The sequence below is a fragment of the Stegostoma tigrinum genome, chromosome 12, assembly GCF_030684315.1.
Source record: "Stegostoma tigrinum isolate sSteTig4 chromosome 12, sSteTig4.hap1, whole genome shotgun sequence".
Taxonomy (NCBI): domain Eukaryota; kingdom Metazoa; phylum Chordata; class Chondrichthyes; order Orectolobiformes; family Stegostomatidae; genus Stegostoma; species Stegostoma tigrinum.
The window spans coordinates 70,843,821-70,870,904 of record NC_081365.1 but is presented as its reverse complement, the minus strand read 5'-3'; the positions used below and the strand labels follow the sequence as shown (position 1 = coordinate 70,870,904).

Below are 27,084 nucleotides of genomic sequence, written 5' to 3'. Positions count from 1 at the left end.
GCACGGTCAGATCAGCAATTTTGCTCAAGTTTAGTGCTGGGAAGACCTGGGAAGGGGGTGGAAACATGGATGATTAACTGGAGAGATAATGCTCCCAAGATGCTGCTTGGCCTGCTGTGTTCATCCAGCTCCACACCTTGTTACATCGATGTTTAAACTGGAGGGGTTTAGGCGTTGCCTATCTGTCGCAGACTTCGCAAATCTCTATGTCGTATCATATGTTTACACCTCAAAACGAAACGTCCTCAGTTGGGTAACTAGCTGCCCTGATTCGACCTGAACTGCCCCTATGCAACATTCAGTCCGGAATCCCAACCAAACCTTGCCATGTTCTAACAGTGTGCAATATCAGTGAGACCTCTGACGAGATTGAAAGTGACAGCAAACAGTCCTGTTCACTTGCACGAGTAATTGTTAAAGGAGCTCCAGCATGTTCCAGGACACCATTGATAAACCACCATGGTGGAATAATCATGTTCTAATATAATTCTCCTGAGCAAGTAGCTCATGGCACTTGTGTTTCCAAAGTGCTTTGCAGGACCGTAAGGAGAATTGACATAAAGTGGCGACAGATAATCAAAAGCTTGATCAAAGAAGTTGACTTTGAGGAGATCCTTAGAGAAGAGAAGCTAGACGGAGAGTAAGAGAGTTATAGGTGGGGAGTTGTAGAACTTGGATCCTAGCCAAAAGAAGTCAAAGCTACAAATGACCAGGTAAAGGAAATTATAGGCCAGTGAGTTCAATTTCAATGGAAGCGAAACTTCTAGGAACAATTATTCAAGACAGAATTAATAGTCACATAGAAAAATGTGACTTGGTTAGATTTATTAGCACGGGTTTCTAAAGGAAAAATCACTTTTAGCTAACTTGTCGGGGTGTTTGCAATGTAACAGGGAGAGCTGATGAGGTTAATATTGCATACATGATGGGCATGGACTTCAAAAGTTACCAATCGTGTGGTCCACAACAGATTTGCGAGAAAAGTTACTTTATGGAATAAATGGGACAGAGGCAACTTGGATACAAAATTGGCTAGTGATAGGAAATGGAGAGTTGAAGGTTTGTCATGGAGTTCTCCTGGGTTGGCATCGCGGCCCTTGTTTTTCCTTATATATTTTTATGAGTTAGGTCTTGGAATGATGGGGACAAGTTCCTAGTTTCCAGACGATTCAAAACTTGAAAGCACGATAAACTGTGAAGGTGACAATGCTAAGCTTCAAAAGGACATTGAGACATTGGTGGAGAGGATGGATAGGTGGCAGATGAGGTTCGATGTGGAGAAGTATGAGATGATACACTTTGGTAGAAAGAATATTGAAAGACAATATTAATAGGCAGTGCAATTCGAAAGGGAGTGTAGGAGCGGAGGGATCCGAGTGTGTGGGTGCATAAGTCATTAAAGATGATAGGACTGGTAGCGAGAGCAGTTAACAATGTATGTTTGTGCTTTTGCATGCAAGTAACCCTGTTTTGTAGTTTAATACACCTGGTGCTGTTCCTGGCATATTTTATTGTCCTGTACTCTTTATTGAAATCCTTGGAATGTTCCACATTAAATGACCATAAGCAAATTGCCCTCCCCCTGAAATGCAAATGTTTAAATGAAGCAATCTGTAGAATACCCCACTTCCTATTTCCTATAGGGGACTTAGAAAGTTCAAAACCAATGCATTTTCACACTCACTATCTTCAAACTTGAAATGAGAGGTGTAGAGTTACCCATTCATCAAGGTAGGTGGTGAACGGAGGGCAATCTATTCCAACAATTTATTCACCACAATATTGCAATGGTGTGTGTGTGCATGTGTGTGTTTCATTGTTGCGCTGGTTTATGTGTTCAGGATCCTGTTGACAACCAGGACAGGTGTCCTTCCATTTAACAGCGTGGAAAGACAGAAGTATTATGAGCCTGTTATATCTGGCTGAGAGGACAAACACAAAAAGGCAAGACCAGGCAATGTGAGTATCCAGGTAGGCTCAGAGTAAGGGGGCACTGAGACAGAGACTAAGAGGCTGGAGATATAGCCTAGTCCAGACTGTGAGCTCTATCCCTGAGCACGCAATGTCCTTGCTGCAGCATTACAATGAGAATTGCTGTTGCTGACCAAGTGCAGAAGTGTTCTGTCAGTGGACTGGGGATGTGCCTTGATTCTTAGAGGTTGGTACACATTGGATGCCATTCTTATGGACGTGGGGCACGTGTGGAAGGTACCCATGGAGTGTACTCAAGGTGACAGTGCCCAGTGTCCAGTGTGGAGGCCTTTTGGAGCAAGCCGTGGGTTGAACCTGACAAAAACCTGCTCTGGTTTCCACATTGAGTTTGTAGGGTGGTATTGCTAAGATTGCAACCCGTGTAGAGGCAGACTGTTAACAAGGCACATAACAAGCATCAATTGAGAACTCGGCCCTGCCTAGTGAAAATCTCACCACAGCACTTGAGAAAAGTATACGTGATATAGCAAAATGGTCTGAATGTCAAGATACACCTGATCAACCATCTCACCTAATTCCACCATTCAACTGACCACAACACTCAGAGCCTGGTAAAATTTTTCACCCATCATTTTAACTCATCCTTGTTTCCATTAACCTATTTTTCCAGCAGTACTGATGGCCCTTATGCTGAGGATTGAGGGAATATGGATTGCTACCTACAACCCTCCACACACTGTGAGTTCCAGTCTTAACTGGTAGTAGATGGGAAGTATTCAGTCTGGAGCTCGGTGACCAGTGGTGTGCTGCAGGGATCTGTTCTGGGACCTCTGCTCTTTGTGATCTTTATAAATGACTTGGATGAGGAAGCGCAAGGATGGCTTAGTAAGTTTGCCGATGACACACAGGTTGGTGGAGTTGTGGACAGTGTGGAGGGCTGTTGTAGTTTGCATCGGGACATTGACAGGTTGCAGAGCTGGGCAAAGAATTGGTAGATGGAATTCAACCCAGAAAAGTCTGAAGTAATTCATTTTGGAAGGTCAAATTTGAATGCAGAATACAGGGTGAATAGTAGAATTCTCGGCAGTGTGGAGGAACAGAGGGATCTTGGGGTCCACGTTCATAGATCCCTCAAAGTTGCTACCCAAGTTGATAGGGTTGTAAAGAAGGCGTATGGTGTGTTGGCTTTCATTGGCAGAAGGGAATTGAATTTAGGATCCGTGAGGTTATGCTGCAGCTCTTTAAACTCTGGTTAGACCACACTTGGAATACTGTGTTCAGCCTCATTATAGGAAAGATGTGGAAGCTTTAGAGAGGCTGTAGAGGAGATTTACCAGGATGCTACCCGGAATGGAGAGCAGGTCTTATGAGGAAAGGTTGAGGGATCTAGAGCTTTATTCTTTGGAGTGAAGAAGGATGAGAGGTGACTTGATAGAGTTGTACAAAATGATGAGTGGCATAGATAGAATGGATAGTCAGAGACTTTATCCCAAGGCGGAAATGACTATTGCAGGGGGACATAATTTTAAGGTGCTTGGAGGAAGGTATAGGGGAGATGTCAGAGGTAGGTTCTTCACACACAGAGTGGTGGGTACGTGGAATGCACTGCCGGCCGTGGTCATGGAGTCAGACACTTTAGAGACTTTTAAGCGACTCTTGGATAGGCACATGGAGGATAGTAAAATGCAGCATATGCAGGGTAGGTTGATCTTAGTAGGATAATAGGTCTGCACAGCATCGTGGGCTGAAGGGCCTGTACTGTGCTGTACTGTTCTATGCTCTATGTTAAACACACCTTTGGGGTCCCTTGCTTTCACCCTAACTGGCATGCCCTACTCAGAAGTCAGCTCAGGAGGGGGTGATGGGCGCAGGGCATTTGTGGATCACCCTGTCACCTTAGTGGAGTCTGTGGCATGAGGTGAAAATGGATGGAAAAGAATGACAGAAAATACACAGGGGAGTGTAATCCAGTGGAATCAATCTCTGCAGGAAGTCTTTGCACATGCTACTGACATCAACGCTAGAGCCTTGCTGAAGTGCAAGGGGGCAAGTCTCTGTGCCTGAACCCACTGCACAGGTCTACAGGCAGTGGAGAAGTGGGATGGGATGTCTGGAATTCCTCTTCCATAAAGGAAACTCTGTCAAATTAAATAGAATGGTACGTATCCTCAATCATCCAAATTTCCACCACTGGCTATGTCCAGATGATCTAATTTAGTGGGGATGAACTTTGGAACACCTCCAGTCACCCCCATCAAAAGTAAAAAGTAACCCAACATTATTCCCATTCATATTTTATCTTAATTGATTCAAATTACTCTAATCATTTGCTGTAGTGAAAATCCCACAGATTTTATAGTGGTTCATGTCTTTAAAGAAAGAAATAACTTGTACTTTTTTATGACACTATCCATGACCTCAAGCTGTTGTCATGCATTTGACAGCCAATTAAGCTTTTGTTTTTGATGGAGAGAACAAGTGGGGCAGTGTGGGGAACATGAAACAGAGCAGCAAGGGGAACACAGAACAGGACAGTGAGGGAAACAGAGAACAGTGTAGTGAGGGGAACACAGAACAGAGTAGTGAGGGTAACATAGTAGTGAGAGGAACAGAGAACAGGGTAGTGAGGGGAACACAGACAGGGTAGTGAGGGGAACACAGAACAGGGCAGCGAGGGGAACATAGTAGTGAGAGGAAAAGAGAACAGGGCAGTGAGGGGAAACACAGTAGTGAGGGAAACACAGGACAGGGCAGTGAGGGGAACATAGTAGTGAGAGGAACAGAGAACAGGGTAGTGAGAGGAACAGAGAACAGGGTAGTGAGGGGAACAGAGAATGTGACAGTGAAGGGAACACAGAACAGAGTAGTGAGAGGAAAAGAGAACAGGGCAGTGAGGGGAAACACAGGACAGGGCAGTGAGGGAGAACACAATAGTGAGAGGAACAGGGAACAGGGTGATGAGTGGAACACAGAACAGGGTAGTGAGGAGAACAGAGAATGTGGTGTGAGGGGAACAAAGAATGGGACAGAGAGGGATGCAGTGAAGAGGGCAGGACGCATATTGCAAGGAGAGCAGGGAAGAAAGAGACAATGCAGAGACAGCATCAATGGATGCATTATTTCCTGTTCTAATTCTAATGCAGTGTCCACACACAATAATGATATCAGTAGAATCAACTCCCGTGTGTTGGCATACAATACCCCATTTTGGAAATGTCATCATTGTCATAATGTAATGTGAATCTGATCTGTCAAACACTGGCCTGATAGCAAACAGATCATCTGTTTCATTCTTCTTGGTTGTGGAATAAATGATGATCAGGACATCTGAGAACTCCCCTGCTCTTTCGGGATAGTGCCAGGAATTCTTAATATCCAGGAGAGAAGATCAATGAGGTTTAATGTCTGAGCCCAGTGCCTCCAGGCATGCGGCCTGTTCTCAGTGTAATGCTGGAGTTAGCCTAAAGTTGTGTTCGACTCCCGCAACTAAGAGTGCAATCAACTGAACTGCAGCCTTAGGAAACAACGAGAATTTATTCTCAAGAGAGTTTTGCCAATTTCTACTTGAACTGATCTGTAACAAACAAACAAACTACATTATAACCCCAATCCTTCATGGTCAAGTGTAGACTTTTGGATTTTTCAAAAACTACAAAGTGACACCATTTGGTTTTGCTGAGCACACTGAGGGTGCAAAGATTGATGTAAACTGTGCATTCATTCTTTCTGTAAAATAGAGTTTAAAATGGGTACATCAGTGTTTTGGGCTACAGTAGTATGGTCAAAAAATAGCAATATACAGTTGTACCGTGGCTGTGCTCCAGATTTACCAATCCAGAGGTCTGGAATAGATTTTACAGAGCAATAGGTTATATGTCTCTGTCGCCATTCTGAGACCAGAAGTCTATCTACCCACTGCGATTATAGGCTGGAGGCAGCTCTAATTCCTTTCAAGTGGAACTCTACACACCTCAGTGGGACTCCAACTCCCCACTCACCGAAATCTCGGAGCTCGTCCGTCCCAGTGAACTACCAATGTTTTCATTAAATAATTGATTTTGCAGGACAAAAATCTTAAAATCCCATCCAAAAGTCGTGAACAAAATGATGACTTTTCCTATGTGCATAAAAATAGTCACTGTTTCTGAACACAGTCTGGGGAGTTACATCATTCAACTGAGTGCAGTGTGACTGGTTAAGAATAAACAGCTCAGTTCTCACCAGCTTTGTGGTTAATGTTATCTCCGAATTTTGCACAGAGCTGGACTTTAAGCTCAGCAGTCCAAGCAGCACCGTTGCTGAGTTGTGGCCTTTGTTGGAACTACATGCAATCCAGGAAAAGAACAGCAGCTTTGAAACAGGCCAGGGATTTTGGTCAAGCCTGCCTGGCAGATCACAGCCTGGGGTCAGGGTGAGGAGGTAGCAGGAGGTGGTGTGATTTTCAGGGTGTATGCATCTGATGGGCACAGAAGACTGCCAGAAGTGAGTATGTCCTCTTTCCTGATTGCCCGCTGCCTTCAGAGGCAGAATGAGATCCTGAAGTGGATGGAAATTGGCCACATGAGGAAGTCAGCTATATCTATGGTGCTATAGATCAGGATGGGCAGGACAACAGTGAGCATGTCACCTCTTTCATTGTAGCAGCTTGCTGGCCTTCAATCACAATGGGTTGAGGTTGGGTTGACAGTGAAAATGACCATAAAGCTGTATAGCTACTGTTAAAACTCAACGGATCCAAGATCATCCTTAAGGGATAGAAGTTTGATCTGACCTTTATGTGACTCCAATGTTTGGTTAATACTGCTCTCTGAAGCAAACTATTTGATTACACTTGGGATAGACAACAAATATTGGCCATGACATTCACTATCACGAATCAAACTGAGTAAGGACAGATGAGTTTGTATCCCAGTGTGAATGATTAATTAGCTTCAGTATCTTTCAAGTAGACTGGTCAGCATTTTCTTGGGCAAATTCCCAACCGAAGAACTTTCATGTGACAAAGAATTTGTGAAGAACTTTTCATGAGATGGAAGTAGAACATTCAGCAAGAATATTCCCAAGAAATTAGCTGAAGGTACTGGGGCTATTCCTTGTGGAGAAGTGTAGATGTGGTTTGAAACTTTTGCAAAGTCAATGTGAGAGATTGGGGGTTCAACAGCTATTAGGATTGCTTGGTATTACTTTGCATGTCAATTCAATAACTGTAAGTGTACAAAATCATGGCCTTGTCTATCAGACTCACTCGATCATGCTTCAGCTTTGGATATTTAGGTCCATGAGATGTTCCAGTGTTCACTGGAAGCTACAAAATATCGTCATACCAAACCCTTTACACCGATCCTTTCAGTCCTATTTTACAGAAAGGGTGAACACTCCAAATTATTTAATGTCAAGAAAAACTCAAAACATTCTTCAGGTAGCAGAATTTACCACGAAGTCCAACTTTACATGCTGTTACTCATTGTTCTGAATTGAAATAGCCAATAAAATGTTGTGTGGCTACCTACTACTTCTGTTTCTCTCTATATTGTTAATTGTGAGGATTGGTTAGTTCAGTTGGCTGGATGATGGTTAATGATGCAGAATGGTGCCAACAGTGTGGACTCAATTCTAGCACAGGCTGAGGTTACCATTAAATATTACTCTCTTTCTCGACTTCTCCCCTTAGCTGAGGCGTGATGACCCTCAGGTTAAACCACTCCAGGGCGATTGTAGGACTATGGCAGCTTTGTTTACTTCCACCTAACTATTTGTGCCCACAGCCCATGGTTAATGTTTGCTTTGATGCCTGCTGACCATCATAGCTTCCCACTCTGGCAACTTAAAAATTCTTGTCTTAATTTCAAATTTCTCCATGACTTTCCCCCCAGTATGTCTGTCATCTCCTCCAACTCCACCATTCTTCCAGATGACAGCACTTCTCCAAAGCTGACCATTTGTGCATCACTTTGAATCACTTCAACATTGGCAAATGTGCCTTTAGCTGCCTGGGCCCTAAACTCGGGAATTCAGGTCCTGCATTTCCCTCCTTCCTCCTTCAAGATTCTTGTTGAAATTTTCACAGCTGATCAAGTTTTTGATCGCTTTCCTAAGGTAGTTTGATTTCATATTTTATCCGATACTGCCTCTCTAAAGCAACTTAGGACATTTTGCCAGATTGACCATAAGACCATAAGACATAGGAATGGAAGTAAGGCCATTCGGCCCATCACGTCCACTCCGCCATTTAAATCATGGCTGATGGGCATTTTAACTCCACTTCCCTGCACTCTCCCCGTAGCCCTTGATTCCTTGTGAGATCAAGAATTCGTTGAATCTCTGCCTTGAAGGCATCTAATGTCCCGGCCTCCATGGCAATGAATTCCACAGACCCACCATTCTCTGGCTGAAGAAATGTCTCCTCATTTCCGTTTTAAATTTACCCCCTCTAATTTTAAGGCTGTGCCCACGGGTCCTAGTCTCCCTGCCTAATGCAAACAACTTCCTAGCTTCCACCCCTTCTAAGCCTTACATTATCTTGCAAGTTTCTATTAGATCTCCCCTCAACCTTCTAAACTCTAATGAATACAATCCCAGGATCCTTAGCTGTTCATCATACGTTAAACCTACCATTCCAGGGATCATCCGCATGAATCTCCGCTGGACATGCTCTAGGGCTAGTATGTCCTTCCTGAAGTGTGGGGCCCAAAATTGGACACAGTATTCTAAATGGTGCCTAACTAGAGCTTTATAAAGCCTCAGAAGCACATCACTGCTTTTATATTCCAACCCTCTTGAGATAAACGACAACATTACATTCGCTTTCTTAATCACGGACTCTACCTGCAAGTTAACCTTTAGAGAATCCTGGACCAGCACTCCCAGATCCCTTTGCACTTCTGCTTTGCGAATTTTCTTACCGTTTAGAAAATAGTCCACACCTGTATTCCTTTTTCCAAAGTGCAAAACCTCACATTTGCTCACGTTGAATTTCATCAGCCATTTCCTGGACCACTCTCCTAAACTGTCTAAATCTTTCTGCAGCTTCCTCGCCTCCTCAGTACTACCTGCCTGTTCACCTTTCTTCATATCATCGGCAAACGTCGCCAGAATGCCCCCAATCCCTTCATCCAAATCATTAATGTATAAGGTGAACAGCTGCGGCCCCAACACTGAACCCTACGGGACACCACTCGTCACTGGTTGCCATTCCAAAAAAGAACCTTTTATCCCAACTCTCTGCCTTCTGTCAGACAGCCAATCCTCAATCCAAGCCAGTAGCTCACCTCAAACACCATGGGCCCTCACCTTGCTTAGCAGCCTCCCATGAGGCACCGTATCAAAGGAGCTATATAGCTGCAAGTTGTTGATGTTTTCTGTGGTAAGACGAAGAAATTGCCAGAGGCGAACTTGTGTGTGGGTGAGATTCACATGCAAACGTATTTTCAACCTTGGGGGCTCAATCGGTGTTCTGAGGACTGGAACATAGCATTAAACACCTCAAGCCCGTTAGATTGCGAGCAGTTAGAGGTGTTCATTGTTCACATACAAATCCCTCTTTGATTGTCATCACTATCACTTCCAATTCAGTAGTGAGTTCCCTCTGAGCCCTTCCCACAATGGGCTGTATTGCATTCTCACTCTATATAAGATGAGCTGGGGGCTGGTTAAATGTATCAGTCTGAAAGATGAAACAAGAAGATACCTCTACCCTGGCTCACCTCTTACTTTATGACCTCCAAACCCTCTGAGACCTGTACCCTAAGTTGCACCAAATCTGATTCACCCCTGTACTCAACAGTCTGTATTGGTTACTTTCTGGCAGTGCCTCAACTTTAGAATTCTCAAGCTTGATTTCCATTCTTTGTATAGATCATTCTCTCCCTATCTCTAGCTCCACCCCATAGAAGGAGCGTATTCATGATTTGGACCTCTAGGTACACAGTAAAGGCTTCCCAGTCTCTGAGAAAGCCATTCAAATAGGACGAGTGGTACAAATAAATGTGACACCAGTTGTTGAAGAAAACATGGTTTCAAAATATAATCATCGATGGTTGCAAGGGTGTTTTTGATGTGAAACAAAGCATTTTGAAGGATGAAGTGGAAACTTGTGGTCAGAAGCTTCCAAGTTTCAAACCATTTGACACTTTGTAGTGACCTAGAACTCATCATCCTCACCCCGAGCTCTCGGTTTAAATCGCAATGTGTGAATTGGACTCTCGACTAACTTCGGGAGGTACATTGGGCGTCGGTCAATCCTTTTGAGGCTCGATCCTATCCAATCGCTGTGTCTCCGAGATAAGTGATCAGTCTTTGTCAAATGCCCAATATCAATAGAATATCTTCTTGGTGTCTTAAGAATCCAGTTCGAATGTAAACTGTGTTCACTCGTGCTCGTGGCAACTTGGCACACAGATAGAAAAGGAAACATTTTGATTTGTCATTAACATACAATTGTCTGTTACATTAGAGACAAACTGTACATTTATAAAGCAATTGTAACCTAGTATGTTGCCTTAGCTGACTTCACTAGAGGGTAATTAGGTATAAATTGACTTAGCTGCATAAAGTGTTATTAAACCATATTACTAAAATCTTGGTTAAAAGGCTAGATTTTAAGTAGCATCTTACAGGAAGAGAGAGAGAGAGAGAGATGGACAGTTTTCAGGTGGGATTTCCAGGGCCTATACAGCTGAAAACACGATGGTCAGTGCTGGAGTAATGAAAGCTGGGGGCTTGCAAGGGGCCAGAACTGGAGGAGCATAGGTATATTGGAGGATTGTGTGCTAACAGAAGGCTTCAGAGATAGGGAGAGAATGATCCATACAAGGATTGGAAATCAAGCTTGAGAATTTTAAAGCTGAGGCACTGCCAGAAAGTAACCAATATAGACTGATGAGTACAGGGGTGAATCAGATTTGGTGCAACTTAGGGTACAGGCCTCAGAGGGTTTGGAGGTCATAAAGTAAGGGGTGAGCCAGGAGAGCATTAAAATTTTCAAGTCTAAAACAAACAAGACACAAATAAAGACTGGAACAGCAGTACGTCATTCAAATTGCATTGCCTAATCTGCATCTTAACTTTATCTTGCCTGCTGGCAGACTTCTTAGCGCTCTCAGCTAACAAGGATGTAGCTGTGAGACCACTCACATGCATAACGGAACATCAAAAGCAGTGTGTGAGCCTGACAGTATCACCATGGCAGCATGTGTTGGCAGCCTGGGCAACAGCCTCAGGAATTCTTCCCAGCAAACTGGAAGATCCAGTTAAAAACCCCTGGCTCTTCCTGACTACTAGAGAGCCCCGAACCAACCCATTGTCTTCACCACCATAAAACGTGGGTCAGATTCACATCAAACCAGTTGACCATTTCCATTTGTGCTGCCATCTTTCCCTGACATGAAGTGGATCATCAAGGTGCCCTGATATCTATGCCCTCAAGTTCCACAATATAGTTATAACAGAGGCCATCACTGCAAGAGTCAAATCTGAAAGTGAAACAATCAAACAAGGTAAGAGTGTTGAATAAAAAGGTCTCAGATCCAGACAATGTTTATAGACCAATTTTGCCTAAATATGGTCAGCACTGCAGCCTCACAGCGCCTGGGCCCTGGATTCAATTCCACCCTCGGGCAACCTCCTATGCGGAGTTTGCATATTCTCCTCGTGTCTGCGTGGGGTTCCTCCGGGCACTCCGGTTTCCTCCCACAGTCCAAAGATGTGCAGTCTAGTTGGATTGGCCATGCTAGATTGCCTGCAGTGTTCAGGGATGTGTTGATTAGGTGCATTATCCTTGGGAAATGCAGGGTTACAGGGAAAGGGTAGGGAGATGGGTCTGGGTGGGATACTCTTCTGAGGGTCAGTGTGGACTTGTTGGGCCATTCCACACTGTAAGGATTCCATGTGAAAACCTTATTGTTTCCAAGTATATTGCATGGTGGCACTTTTATAGATCAAACTCTTCCTAGTTTCTATGTTAGCATCATAGCGCGGTGAAGAGTTAACATTTCACTGTTCATTAATATTACGCTAAGATATTTAAGCCACGGTGCCGATCCATTTTGCAACTCTTGGACTGTCATGTTAATAGAGCTTTAAAGGATAGTAGTGCAGCTTTTGTTTTTAATCAAGATGTACTTACTAACAAAATCCACATCGATGTGCGTGTCATCTGCTGGATGAACTTTGGGTTTGTTTTCCTGATCAAAGCCTGCGATGACTGAATCAAAATAGGCTAGTGTCTCAGCCTCTGTTGACACTGGTGCAGGCTTAGATTCACCTTTTGGTTTCTTGCAAATAAATAAAAAACAGTTTTATTGACCTAGGTATGAAAAATGGAAGTGCATACTGGTTAGAGTCATTGGAATGGAAGGGCTTGTTAAAAGCTGAAAGATCTGTCAGACTTAGTGATCGTTTTTATGAACTTATTATACATTTCACATCCTCAGTTAAATGAGAAAGGAAGACATATGCACATAACACCTTACCCAACATCAGGCAGTCCCAAAGCCCTTTACAGCCAACAAAATACCTCTAAAGTGTGGTCACTGTTGCAGCGTAGGAGATGCAGGAACTAATTTTCATACAGAAAGCTCTTTCAACTAGAAAGGTCACAATGACCAGACAATCTGCTTTAGGGATGTTGGCTGGAGGGATAAATGCTAACCAGGAGGGAACTGTGCTGTTCTTCTTCAAACTAGTGCCATGGGGATCTTTTACATCTACCTGAAAAGAATATGGAATTGTACAAAATTATGGCACAGAATGAGACCATTCAGCCCATCATATTTGTGATAGCTGGAAAAGGCTGTTTTGTATAATCCCACAATACAGCTCTTGGTCTTATTGCCCAGCTGGTCACAGCACTTAAGCGTGCATAGAAACAGTTTTACTTCTAAAATACAAGCGGTTCTGCCGCTATCATTTAAATCTAAATCATTGATGTACACCACAAAGAGGCAGGGACCCAGTACTGATTCCTGAAGATCTTGACTGGAAACAGCTTCCAGTCACACAAATACCCATCAATCATTATCCTTTGCTTCCAGCACCGAGCCTACTTTGGATCAAGTTTACGACTCCCTCTCTCTTGGGTCGCGTAAGCATTTAACTTTCTGACCAGTGAGCCATGTGGGATCTTAGCAGATACTTGGCTAATATCCCTGCAAACTACAAGCATGTTACCTCACAACCTTCTTGATTACCTTGTAAAAAGCTTTAACCACATTTCCCAGACATAGCCTTCCCTTGATAAGTTCATTTTACTGTCGTCATGGTTAACATTTAAAGAATTAACACACAATTTAAAACACATGTAGAGTGTTTGAGGACAGGCAAAGTTGCCCAATCAGGTCTAACAATAAGAATTAAAGAATTTATAACGTAGAAGGAGCAGTCTTACAAAGGAACCAAAAAGTAGTAAGCCAAAGGTTCTGTGGGTATTTAAGAATTCAGCTGAGGTTAAGAAAGGGAAAATAGACTATGAAAGTAACTGGTGAGAAACATAATAATGGGCTGTAAAAGCTTTCTTATGTATGTTAAAACAAAAGGATTAACAAAGACAAATGTGGGCCCAATACAGGCAGAGAAAGCAGAATTTATATTAGGCAAAAATATAGCAGAGAAACTAAAATACTTTAGGCTGAATTTAACCTTTTTTTGGCTAAGATGGAGTTGCATCGAGATTTTTGGAGTGATTTCCATTGTGAGGCCTCATAGGTTTTCCTGCCAAACTTGTCTCATTAACTCAAATCCCACCATTGTGACATCGGTAGCTCCATCATGCTACGCACTATTCCTGGAACAGCTCTCCACTCAGTGGATATCCTGGAATTCACCATAAAAGGAGGCTGAGTTGTGCTGATAAGAAGATCAGTACATCAGGAAGAGAGGATCTCAGATCAGAAGAACACTGTACAATCCGTTTGAGTGGAGCTGGGAAATAGCAAGACATTGGTTGGACCTATCTATAGGCCACCAAATAGTAATGCTATTGTAGGACATGGTATTAATCAGGAGCCGTAAGAAGCATGCAGCATGGGCATGCAGTAATCATTAGTGACTTCAATCTGTAGATAGTCCGGATGAAAGAACTGAGAGCTAGTGAAGGATTCATTTCTGGAGGGAATTAGGGTTTGGTTTCTTCATCAATATGCTGAGGACCCAACAAGAGAACAGGCTACTTTAGATGTCGTATTATGTAAAGAAAAAGGGCTAATTAACAATACAGTTGCAAAAAAAACCTTTGGGGATGAGTGACCATAATATGACAGAATTTTGCATCACGTTTGAAAGTGAGGCAATTCTTTCCGAAGCAAGTTAAATTTGAATAAGAAAAAATATCAAAGTATGCGGCACAAAAATTGGTTCATAGAATCAAAGAATCATGCAGTAGAAGACGCCCTTTGGTCTATCGAGCCTGTACCACTAAAAATACATGACTATCTGCATTAGTTGCACTTTCCCTGGCTGAACTGGATTGGGAAAATACATTGCAAGGTGTGACTGAACATAGACGGTGGGAAATCTTTAAAGGACCATTACAAGACTTACAGCAAACTATACATTCTTTCAAGATGCAAAAATCAAAGAAGGTCAGTTTACTCTGGCTAACAAAGGAAGTCCGGGATTGTATAAGATTAAAAGAAAGGGTTTATAAAATTGCCATAAAAAGCAGTAATTTGGAGGATTGGGAGGATTTTAGAATACAGCAAAGGAGGATTGAAAAACTGGTAAGAGAGATAAAATATGAAAGCAATTTAATGAAAAACATAAAAATGGACAGTAAAAGCTTCTATAGGTGCATAATAAGGAAATGTTTGGCAAAAATGAATATGAGTCCTTTACAGGCAAAGTCAGGAGAATATATAATGGAGAAAAGAGAAATGGCAAGGAAGTAAAATGAGTACTTTGTGTCTGTTTTCATCGAGGAAGATGCAGAATATCTCCCAGAGCTCAGGAACCAAGTGGCTTAGGAGAATGAGGAGTTGCAGGAAACTAGCATTAGTGGGAAGGCTGTGCACAAAATTAATGGGGCTGAAAATTGATTTTTCCCCAGGAACTGATATATTTCAAAGTATTGAAGGGCGTGGCTATAGAGAAAATTGATGCATTGGTGATTATTGTCCAAATTTGATAGGTTCTTGAATGATTCCTGCAGATTGGAATGTAACAAATGTAATCACATGATTTAATAATAGAGCAAGGAGTGAAAAATGGAACAACAGGCCCATTAGTTTTATATGAATGTTAGAATCTAATCTCAGTGCCAGGATAAATAGACTCCTGGATGATAATGATCGGATTAGGCATAGTCAGCATGGATTTGCAAATGAGAAATCATGTTGTATGAACAAGTTGGATTTTTTTTTAAAGATGTTAGTAACAGAATTGATAAAGGGGAGTTGATGGACACAGTATACCTAGACTTGCAGAAGGATTTGGATAAAGTTCCTAACAGGAGACTGGTTAAAAAGATTCAAACATACAGAATAAAATGTCAGGAACTGGGTTAATGATTGGTTGACACACAGAAAACAGGGAGTGGGAATAAATGGATCATTCTTACAATGGCAGGCTGTGATGAGTGGGATACTTCAAGGGGCAGTTCTTGGGCCCCAACTGTTCACAACATATATCAATGAGTTGGAATTGGGGACCAAACGTAGTACTTTGAAAGTAGTGGATGATACAAAGCTAATTGGGGATGTGTGTTGTAAGGAAGATGGAAAGTGGCTTCAGGTTGATTAATAAACTTTACTGAGTGGGCAAGAATGTGGCAAATGCAATGTAATGTGGAAAAAATGTGAGGTTATCCATGTTGGTGGGAGAAATAGCTCCGCAGAATATTTCTTAAATGGTAAAAGATTGCAAATTGGAGATACAGAGGGAGCTGGGTGTCCTTGTCAAAATGTCAATGATGATTAACATGTAGGTTTGGCTTGCTCTTTGGAAGGCTAATGGAATGTTTGGCTTTACTGCAAGTGGTTGGAGTACAGGAGCAGTGAAGTTTCGCTGCAATTGTATAGGAGTTTAGTTAGACCGGAGAATTGGGTGCAGTTTTGCTCTCCTGACCCCAGGAAAGATATTGTTGGTATAGAGACAACAAAGTTTCACCAGGCTCATTCTGAACAGCACTATGAGTGTACCTACACCACAGGTACTGCAGAAGGAGGCTCACCTCCACTTTCTAAAGGGCAGCTAGGGATGGACAATAAATGCTAGATAGCCAGTGACATCTATATGCCAAAAGAGAATCAAAGAAAACCAGTGTGGCATTACAGAGATTTGTTCCTGCAATGACAAGATTATCCAATGAGGAGAGGTTGAGAAGACTGGGCCTATGTTCTCGAAGAATGAATAAGAGGTGATCACCTTAAAATATACAACAATCTTACAGGACTTGTTCCCCAGCTGTGGGCCTGGAATTACAGAGCATTGACACAGAATAAGAGCTAGGACCAGTTAAGACTGAGATGAGGAGGAATTTCTCAAATTCTTTGTTCCATAGGGATATGGAAGTTTAGTTGATGAGTATATTCAAGGCAGAGATTCATAGATTTCTATGTATTGAAGATATCAAGGGATGAGGGATAATGCAAGAAAATGCTGTTGAGGTAGAAGATCAGTATTCTCTAGTGGAATGGTAGAGTGGGCTTGAGGGGCTGAGTCCAATGTTCAATAAACTGTATGTTTCTAACTAACAATTAAAGCTGTCAGAAATTTTTCCAATAATCTTCCCACCACTGAGGCCAGGTTGACTGATTTGTAATTTGTCTACTTCTTTCACCCTTTTTCCATAATGTTATAAGGACCCAGTGCTCAACAGGAGGAGAAGCATCCAAACAGAGGGCAGCAATGAAAAACAGCTGAGGAGGGATTCTGGGTGAAGTCAGCTTGCTCACCACAACTGAGAAAGGGTAGCAGGGAACTGAGTGCTCAACAGAAGGGAGAGCATCCAACAGAAGGTGGTAGTGAGAATTCTGGAAGAAGTCAGCACACACATCACAATAAGGGGTCACAGAGGACCCAGTGCTCACCAAGAGAAAGACCATCCAATTTAGAGCCATTTGGGAGCGGCCATTTTGGACAGGGGCTTTGATGACAAAGTGCTGCTGTTGGGGTCAAAGTGTGGGCTTTGGTGAGGCATCAGGTTTTGCTGAGAAGGGTGAACCGCATTAAGATAAGGTCTCTCCTTTCCTTGTAATCCAGGAGTTACTAGAAGGTAGTAATGGTAGTTAGTGGAGTGGTATGCTCCTCCTGTAAAATGTGGGAGATGTGGGAGAAGTCAAGTGTCCCAGACAACCATGTCTGCAGGGAATGTTTCCACATGCAGCTCCTCTCAGACCACATGGGTCAGTGGGAGCAGCAGATGAACTCACTGAGGAGCATACAGGAGGCAGAATATTTTAAAGGAAGGAGTTTCAGGGATGTGCTCACAGCCAGATAGATTGGTGACCACCAGGAGAAGCAGGCAAGTGGTACAGGAGTCCCCTGTGGCTTTTTCCCTGCCAAACAAATTTACTGCTTTGGATTGTCTGGCTTGTCAGGGGAAAGAAGAGGAAAGCAACAGCATAAGAGGCACATGATTAGCTCTATTGTACAGCAAGGAGGGTCAAAGTATAGATAGCAATAGGGGACTCTATAGTAAGGGACACAGACAGGTGTTTCTGTGGCCACAAGCAAGATTCCAGGATGGTGTGTTGCCTCCCAGGCACCAGGGTTGAAGGTGTCTCTGAGCATGCACAGAAGATTCTGAAAGGGAAGGTGAACAGTCAGAGTTTGTGGCCCAGTTTGGGACTAATGACATAGACAGGAAGTGAGATGATGTGCTGCAAAGGGAATTTAGGGAGTTAGGTAGAAAGTTGAAAAGTAAGATCTTTAGGTTTGTAATCATGGGATTACTCCCTGTGCCATGTGCTAGTTGGATGTGTGGCTAAAAACCTGGTGTAGGAGGGAGGGCTTCAGATATCCGGATCATTAGGATCTCTTCAGTTGCACCAAAACTGAAGGGGCACCAATATCCAGGTAGGGAGGTTTGTTAGTGCCACTTGGGAGTGTTTAAACTCATGTGGCTGGGGGTGGGTACCAGAGCAGTAGATCAACAATATGGAGTGAGTGAGGAGAAGGTAGAGGCTGTTATACTGGGTGATTTCAACTTCCGTAGGGATTGACTGGGATTCCCTTTGCATCAAGGGTTTAGATGGGGCAGAATTTGTTCAGTGCACCCAGGAGAGTTTCTTGAAACAATCTGTAGATAGTTCAACGAGGAAAGGGCCATAAGAGGCCTCATCATGTGGAATGAGCTTGACCAGGTGATCAAAGTTTAAATGGTTTTGGGAAGAGTGATCATAATTCTGCACGTTTTTAGAAAGTTATGGGTCAGGATAAGACTGATCTTCGGATGAAAGTGTTAAATTGGGGAAAGGCCAATTACGACAGGGTTAGGCAGGAACTGGAGAAATTAGATTGGGGCAGCAGTTTGGGGGTAAATTGACATCAGACATATGATAGTCTTTTTAAAACCAGTCAATCAGAATTCGGGACCAGCATATTCCTGTGATGATAATAAGGATGGAAAAATTTGGGAACCCCGGGTGACCAAGAGAGATTAAAAGTTTAGTCGAAAAGAAAGCATATGTAACATTTAGGAAACTGAAATCTGACAAGACCCTTGAGGAATATAAATGAAGCAGGAAAGAGCTTAAACAAGGAATTAGGAGAGCTAAAAGCCGCCATGAAATTTCCATGATAAGTAGGGCAAGGAAGAATCCCAAAACATTTTATATGTATATTAGGAGCAAGAGGGAAAGAGCAGGTCAACCCCAGGACAAAGGAGGGAATTTATGAATGGAGATGGAGTAGGTGAGTGGGGACCTTCATCACATTGATATTTACCATGAGAACGACATGAATGATGGTAAAATTAGGGAAGGACGTGTTGATGTTCTAGGGCATGTTGATATTAAGAAAGGAGGTGTTGGGAGTCTTGTAAAACAAGCAAGCGAGGCCTTAGCAGAGATCTTTGCACCCTCTTTAGCCACAGGCAAGGTTCCAGAAGATTGGACAATAGCCAGTATTGTTCCTTTGTTTAAGGGCAACAGGGATAATGCAGAAAATAAATCCGTGTAGGGAAATTATTGGAGAAAATTCTTAGGGTCAGGATTTACTCATATTTGGAAAAGAATGGACTCATTTGGGATAGTCAGCATGGTGTTGTGTGGGGGAGATCTTATTTCACAGATTTGATTGAGTTTTTTGAGAATTACAGCGTAAGCTTGATGAGCGTAGTGAAATGGATGTCATCTACATGGGCCTCACTAAAGCATTTGACAAGATTCTTCATGGTAGATAGGTCCAGAAGATTAAGTCACCTGGGGCTCATGGTAAGTTGGTAAATTAGATGTAAAATTGGTTTAGTAATGGAAGACAGACAGTAGTTACGAAGGGGCGTTTTTCTGATTGGAGACCTGTTACCAGCGGTGTTCTACAAGGGTCAGTAGTGGGACCTCAGTGGTTTGTAACATTTAGAAGAGTTTTGAATGAAGATGTAGGTGGTCTGGATAGTAAATCTGCAGATGACACAAAAATTGGTAAGAGTTGTGGACAGTGAGGAAGATTGTCATATGATACAGCAAGATATAGATCAGCTGGAAAGTTGGGTGGAGAAATGGCAGAGGGAGTTTAATCCTGGAAAATATGAGGTGATGCACTGTGAGAAGTCAAATGCAAGAGGCAAGCATTCAGTAAATGGCAGGATTCTTAATAGCATTGACATACAGAGGGATGTTATGTTCAAGTCCATAGCTCCCTGGAAGTGACTATACAAGTTGATAAGCTGATAAAGAAGATGGCACGCTTGCCTACATCAGTTGGGAAACTGAGCATAAAAGTTGGCAAGTACTGTTGCAGCAGAATAAAACTTTAGTTGGGCAACATTTTGAATATTGTGCGCAGTTCTGGTTGCCACACTATAGGGAGGATGTGGAGGCTTTGGAGAGGGTTTACCAGGATGTTGCCTCATTGGAGTGTATTAGCTTCAAGTAGAGGTTAGGCAAACTTGGATTGTTTTCACTACAGTGTCAGTGGCTGAGGGCTGACTTGATAGAAGTATGGGAGTCATGGATAGGGTGGATCATCAGGGTCTTTTTCCCATGGTGGAACTGTCACATATACCTGGTTAAAGATGAGAGGGGAGAAGTTTAGAGGAGATGAGCACTGCAGGTTTTTCTTTATACAGAAGGCAGTAGGTACCTGCAACATATTGCCAGGGGGAGGTGTAAAAGCAAATAAGATAGCAATGTTTAAAAGGCATTTAAACAGATACATGAGCAGGCAGGGAAATAGAGGGATATATGTGCAGGCAGATGGGATTAGTTTTGAATAGCACCATGGTCAGCCCAGTCTTGGTTGGTTGAAGGGCCTGTTCCTTTGCTGTACTATGCTGTTCTACTTTGCTGTTCTATGTTCTACATTAATAGTCTTACAGTCCTCCCAAACCATGACTGTAACCAGAGAGGGTTGGGAAATTATAATTAGAGCCTCACAATTTTCTTCCTTGTTTTTCTTAAAGCCTAGGATGCACTTCATTCAGGGTTGGCATTTTGCCTACTTTCAAGAATACTGAACCACTTAATATTTCCTCTTTTAATAAGTTCGGCCTGTCTAATATTTCCCTCCTGCTCCTTTACTACACTTTCTGTACTGTCCCTTCTTTTTATGTGCAATGTATAAATTGCTTTGGGATTTGTCTTCATTACTAAATCTGATTTTGATGAGTGTCTGGGTAACTTGTGGCTTGGTATATATTAGGAAAGTTTCCTTATCTCAGAGTGACTATGGTCAGACTCTGCTAGGTTTCTAAACAAATCCCCTGTACATTATAAAGCACACTATACTGTGAGGTAGTGCATCTCTCTCTGGTACAGGCTGTTCCTTCTCTGTCCTCAGACTCTAGCACGTGTCAGTGTTACATCATTGTGCCATTATCCTACATTCATTAAGATATCAAGGTATCATGCCCATAACTTTCACCTCTGCACACAGCTTACCTTCTCGATCACTATTCAACCCTTATTCTTTCTTTAGTTTCCTTTTTGAGCTTCTGCATTTATAAAACAGAGGAAAGACAGGGTAACGGGTATTTTCAGGCAGAATGTAGGTTTGTAGTGGAGGTCCCCAGGTTTTGGTATTATAATCCTTACTTTTCCTGATACATATATAAATATTCTAGATCCTGATGTGCAAGGAACAATATCATAGTAGCAGTTGACATGAAACTTGGGAGAATTCTAAGCTTTGCGAAGGACAATGTAGAAATTCAAAAGGACATTAATATATTGATAGGTGGGCAGACAAGAGCCAAAGGAAGTTTAATGTAGGGAAGTGAGACAGGCATTTTGGTATAAAGAACATGGACAGACAGTAAAAAGTAAAAGGTATTGATCTAAAAGGCATACAAGGAATAGTGAGACCTGGGTGTATTTGTACAAAAGTTATTAAAGGTTAGGTTCAGAAGAGATTTACCAGGCTGTTGGCAGATATGGAAGGTTTGCATGATAAAGTAAGGGTGGGCAGGCTGGGACTTTTTTCACTACAAAGGTGACCTTATAGAAATTTATAAAATAACGATGGGGTATAGATAGGGTTAATGGTATTATCTTTTCCTCAAAGTGGGGGTTTTCAAGACTGGGGGTGCATTTTTAAGGTGAGAGGAGAAAGATTTTTAAAAAGGGCAAATATTTTACACGGATGGTGATTTGCATGTGGATGAACTTCCAAAGGAAGTGGTGGATGTGGGTACAGTTACAATGTGTAAAAGACATTTGGATAAGTACATGAATAGTAAAGTTTTGGAGGGATATAGGCCAGGAGCAAGCAGGTGGGACTAGTTTAGTTTGAGATTATGTTCAGCGTGGACTGGTTGGACCAAAGGGTCTGTTTCTGTACTGTATGACTCAATGGCAGGTAGAGAGAACTATTAATGGAGTCTACAATATTCTGAGCTTCATTAATAGGGGCATACGGTACAGGAGCAGGGAGGCTGTGATGAACTTTTATAAGACACTGGTTAGACCTCAGCTGGTGAATTGTAAACAGTTTCAGGCTCCACACTATGGGAAGGACATGACTGCACTAAAGAGAGTGCAGAAGTAGTTTAAGAGAAAGATTCCAGTTATGAGGAAAGAGTTCAGAAATTGGGATTGTTTTCCTTGGATAGGAGACAACTAAGAGGAGATTTGATGGAACTTTTCGAAGTCATGTGGAGCCTGGACAGAGTGGATAAGGAGAAATTGTTCCCACTCATAAACAGATCAAGAACTGGAGAGCACAGTTTTAACTCTGGCCCACAACCCCTGTTCACTCTTCTTCAGAACTGGTCCTAGATTTCACAGCAGTCTCCTCCTCTGATTCTATCAAAAAGTTTAAAAATGAACCTATTTTCCAATGCCTTTCCATTCTAAGGAAGAATCATGCCAGATTCTAAACATTAACTCCATTTCTCTCTCCACAGATGCTGCCAGACCTGTTGAGTTTCTCTGCCATTTTCTGCTTTTATTTCAGATTTCCTCAGTATTTTGCCTGTGTATGATTCACCATCATTTCTACTTCAGTTAAAGACCAGCATTTTCACTAATTCAGAATATCCCAAACCACTTTAGAGCCAAGTCAACTTTTGGTAATCACTGTAGTTTGGAGTGGAGAAATGTGACAGCGAATTGTAGACAGCAAGCTCCTGCAGTGTGCAATAGCTGAATGGGATGTTTCATTTCGACTGGGAAGAACACCTGCCTCTTTGTATACTGTCATGGAGTCAGTAACATTCAATTGCTTGGAGATCATCAAATATTCACATAAAAAGAGCAAAATGACAAAAGAAAGGGCAGCATTTATTATCTATTATCATTACTGTAAACAACAGGAATGGAAACATAAAATGAAAACTGCTTCTGCATTCTCTCCAAGGCATTCAAGTCCTTCCCATAGTGTGGTACCTGAAACTGTTCATAATTCACCTGCTAAGACCTAACCAGGGTCTTATATAAGTTCATTACAGCCTCCTTGCTCCTGTACCGTGTGCCCCTATTAATCAAGCTCAGAATTTTGTATACTCTATTAATAGTTCTCTCTACCTGCTATACCTTTAATGACCTTTGCATATACGGGTCCAGGTCCGTCTGCTCTTGCACGCCTTTTAGATCAATTGTGCTGGAAGAACTCAGCAGGTCTGGCAGTATTTGTAGAGACAGAAATGGAATCAACATTTCAAGCCCAATATGACTGTTCCGAATAACCGATACTGCCAGAGCCCCTGAGTTTCTCTAGCATTCTCTGTTTTTTATTTCAGATTTCTAGAATCCAAGGTATTTTCCTTTTATATTTAAGATGAAAATATGATGTAAACACCCGTGATTCCATTAGTTATTGGGAACATAATGTTTATCCAGGAAGGCAGAAGGTTAAATACTTACTTTGGAGGTGTGTTTGGAAGCTGACACTTTCTTGCTAGATTTGCAAGGCTTTGTTGATGCAGAGGACGGGTCTGGCCTATTCTCCTTGCATTTATTGAGGTTACTGACAGGTTGGTATTGTTTGCGCAGGACTATCAGATCCTGTAGGTACTGTAGACAGTGTTGTGTCCTTGACAACATCCAGACGCGATCTTCAGCTGTGATGTTGTGGAGAGAGGAGCTCACACTTACAGCACTCTTGCTCCGTTTCAGAGAACTGCCCAGGCTCTGGTGACATTCCCCCATCAGGTAGAGGGAGGTGCTGCGAACCAACCTAATCTCACACTCTTCTTTCTGCCACTCTTTGTTTCCTCTGGACTCACTTAGTTTTCGTTCCTCATGTGGGCGAAACATTGAGTTCAGCTTCTTCAGCATGACACCACCCCCCCCCACCTGCAGTGTCTTTGTCTATCCGAGTCAACAAATCACAGAGCTGCAAACAGTCGGTGGCTCTGAACTTGGTAGACGATGTTAGATGGCACTCGTCGAGAGGCCCATCATTTCATCAGCACTGTGAAGAAAGAGGCTTCTTTCACACTCCCAATGTGTGCGATGGTTGGCCCATTGGTTTAAAAAAAACTATCCGTTCGAAAAATCTTCTTTCAACTCAATCCGCTAATGATCACAGATGTTTAGCCATGATCACTGTAGCCAAAGACCAGGTACTGACCAAGGTGCTGAAAGGACATGTAGAGACACAGAGCTTGAAGCAGCCCAGAATAAAAATAATGCTAACTAGTCCGCAGGCCCCAGCTGACACGACACTCAGCTGTGCATGTGTCTGGGTCAATGTAGAAGGTAGCAAAGTAACAGGGGATAGTCGATGCTCCAGTAACAAGCTGAAGGGTTGAAATCTGATCGTATCTCCTTCCATGTCACATGAGCATTTAGGATCATGTGTCACCCTGTCCCTCTGCAAACAAATGTTCTTTTTATCTTCACTAACCAGTCAAATATCATGAACCCAAACAGTATCAATTAGGAGAAATGGAGGCGCTATCAAGTATTGTACTTAACAGCTCAAATATCGATACTGACAAATTGAAGATACAGAGTGGCATGTTGCTTTCTGCTCGATCAAGAATATTTAGGAGAAAACAACTCTTTGCAGCAATTCTGAAAATAAATAAGATGTAGTTTTAGTTACATCAGTGCTAAACATTTCAAAGGAGCTGAAATGTTACTGTGTTAAATCATGAATGGGATGGGATAAAGTTACTGCGCTCATGGGCCTGTCTCCCTACACAACAGGCTAGGCTAGGTTTCATTTATTAAAACTGTGACAAAGAAGAGCAGAAAGCAGTAACAGAATTTTACCGTGAACATTTAGTACTTTCCCAAGGAGTCCTGCTCCACTGGAAATACAAAATTAGAATTTAGGCAAAGAGAGAAGTTATTCTGAGCGCACAGACTGAGAGTTTATTAAAGCATATTCATGAGGATCTCTTCTACAACTGTGGGTCATCACAAAGGCATTTTCAATGCAAGGTCACACCTACACTTGGCTTTTGTTACCGATGAGTTGAAGGATAGACATTGAACCAGACATCAATCACCCCTCACAGAAAAACCTGCCATCCCAGAAATCAGTCTAGTGAAACCTCAATGCATTTTCCTTCAGCAAAACAGGTTCTTCCTTGCATAAGGAAAACAAGACTTCATACAATACTCCAAGTGTGGCCTTATCTATGCGCTACAAAACTTCAGCAATACGTTGTTACTTTGTTACTTTTAATTGTTTTATAACAGAGGCTAACATACTGTTTGCGTTCCAAATTGCTATGCCTATATGTTGATTTTCTGAGATGCATATATAAGGCCTGCCAGGTCCCTCTGAATGCAAATGTTTCCCAACCATTCAGCATTTAAAATCAAGATAACTTTACATTTCCCCATAATGTATTTATTGTCAAGCTCTTGTCCACTCATAATTTTTCTGTATCTCACTGAATCATGTATTCCAGAACAATTACAGCACAGAAGAAGACCATTTGGACTATAATTTTTGTGTTGGCTCTCTGGACCAGCAATTCTTCCACTTATCAATGTGCTCTACACTGACTTGGTTTTCAGATAATCTAATCCCCTATTGAATGCTTTAATTGAACCTCCATCCACCATACTCTCGGGTAGTGCTCTCTAGACTTTAACCACTCACTACATTTAGTTTCTTTTGAACCTATGTCCTCTCAATTTTGATTTTTCCACCAATAGGACCATTTTCTTCCTATCCAATTTGTCCAAACCTTCATGCTTTTGAATAATTTGATCAAATATCCTCTCAACCTCTTCTTCTCCAAGGGAAATAGTCCCAACTTCTCCAACATACCTGTGGAACAGACGTTCCTCATCTCTGGACCATTCTTGTCACTTTTCTCTGCATTCTCTCTAATGCATTTTTTTAAAGTGTAATGCTCAGAGCTGAGCACAGTACTCCAGCTGAAGCTGAGACTGTGTTTTTGACCAGGTTTAACATGATAATATCCATGTCCTAACTAATAAAGCATAGGATGTTGCATGGTGTGTAAACTTCTTTCTCAACTTGCCCTGCCATCTTCAATTATCTGTGCACATATACATCCCAGTCCCTCTGCTCCTGCACCCACTTCACAATGGTGCCCTTTGTTTATGATTTCTTCCTTCTTAGTTGAATCACTTCAGACTTCTCTATATTAAACTTTATCTGCCACTATTCCCATTCCATCAACCTGTCTCTATCCTTGTGAAATTGTACATTATTCTCCTCCTAGTTCATAATACTTCCACATTTTGCATCACCCACACATTTTGAAACTATACCCTTTACACCAAAATCTAGCTCATCAATACATCTCAGAGTCTGAACAAGAATCACTTAGGAACTCCACTGTAAATCTTCCAATAATGAAAAGCTTCCAAAAACCAATCTTGTTTGTTTCCTATCATAGCGTTGTAATTATAGAGTCAGCAACTCAGAAAAGGCGCTTTGGGCCATCAGTTTGGGCCAGTAAAAAAACAAGGGCTAAAACATTCTAAGATAATAAAATGTGAGGCTGGATGAACACAGCAGGCCAAGCAGCATCTCAGGAGCAAGATGCTGCTTGGCCTGCTGTGTTCATCCAGCCTCACATTTTATTATCTTGGAATCTCCAGCATCTGCAGTTCCCATTATCTCTAAAACATTCTAATCCCATTTGCTCACATGTGTCCCGTAGCCCTGTAGCATCACAAGTGTACATCCAAATACTTTCTTAATGTTATGAGGGTTTCTGCCCCTGCCACCCTTACAGGCAGTGAGTTCCAGATCCCCACCATCCTCAGAGTAAAAACAAATTCCCTCACATCCCTCTAAATTTACTGCCCCTCATCTATAATCTATGCCCCAAGTCATTCACCCTTTTACCAAGGGGAAACGTTTCTTCCTGTCTACCCTATCTATACACCTCGTAATTGTATACATCTCAGTCATGTCCCCACTCAGTCTCCTCTGCTCCAAGGAAAGCATTGTCCACTCTTTCTTCATAAATAAAATGCTCCAGCCGAGGCTCCATCCTGGTAAATCTCCTCCGCACCTTCTCCAATTCAGTCACACCCCTCCTACAATATGGATTCCGGAACTACTATGCACTGTCTTCTAGCTTAGTGCCAACCAAATTTTTATACAGCTCCAGCATGATCTCCC

General features: G+C 42.2%; 1 protein-coding gene across 1 annotated transcript; it reads right to left on the bottom strand.

The window, feature by feature from the left end:
* Positions 1-10,072: 10,072 nt before the first annotated feature.
* Positions 10,073-23,798, bottom strand: LOC125457087 (uncharacterized protein C13orf42). The gene is made up of 4 exons (XM_059650013.1): positions 23,385-23,798; positions 12,463-12,639; positions 12,056-12,203; positions 10,073-10,317 (listed from the first exon to the last, which is right to left on the bottom strand). The coding sequence occupies exons 1-4, from the start codon at positions 23,796-23,798 to the stop codon at positions 10,073-10,075; spliced, it is 984 nt and encodes a 327-aa protein (XP_059505996.1).
* Between the last annotated feature and the right edge of the window lie 3,286 nt (positions 23,799-27,084).

What these genes read in the sequence shown, in the direction of transcription:
- LOC125457087 (XM_059650013.1), bottom strand. Translation starts at nt 23,798, where the DNA reads ATGCTGAAGAAGCTGAACTCAATGTTTCGCCCACATGAGGAACGAAAA. An exon ending in CTTCCAAACACACCTCCAAA is followed by an intron (nt 12,640 to 23,384) that starts GTAAGTATTTAA and finishes TATTCTTTTCAG; the next exon opens with GTAGATGTAAAAGATCCCCA. An exon ending in CATCGATGTGGATTTTGTTA is followed by an intron (nt 10,318 to 12,055) that starts GTAAGTACATCT and finishes CTGTGTGCCAAG; the next exon opens with TTGCCACGAGCACGAGTGAA.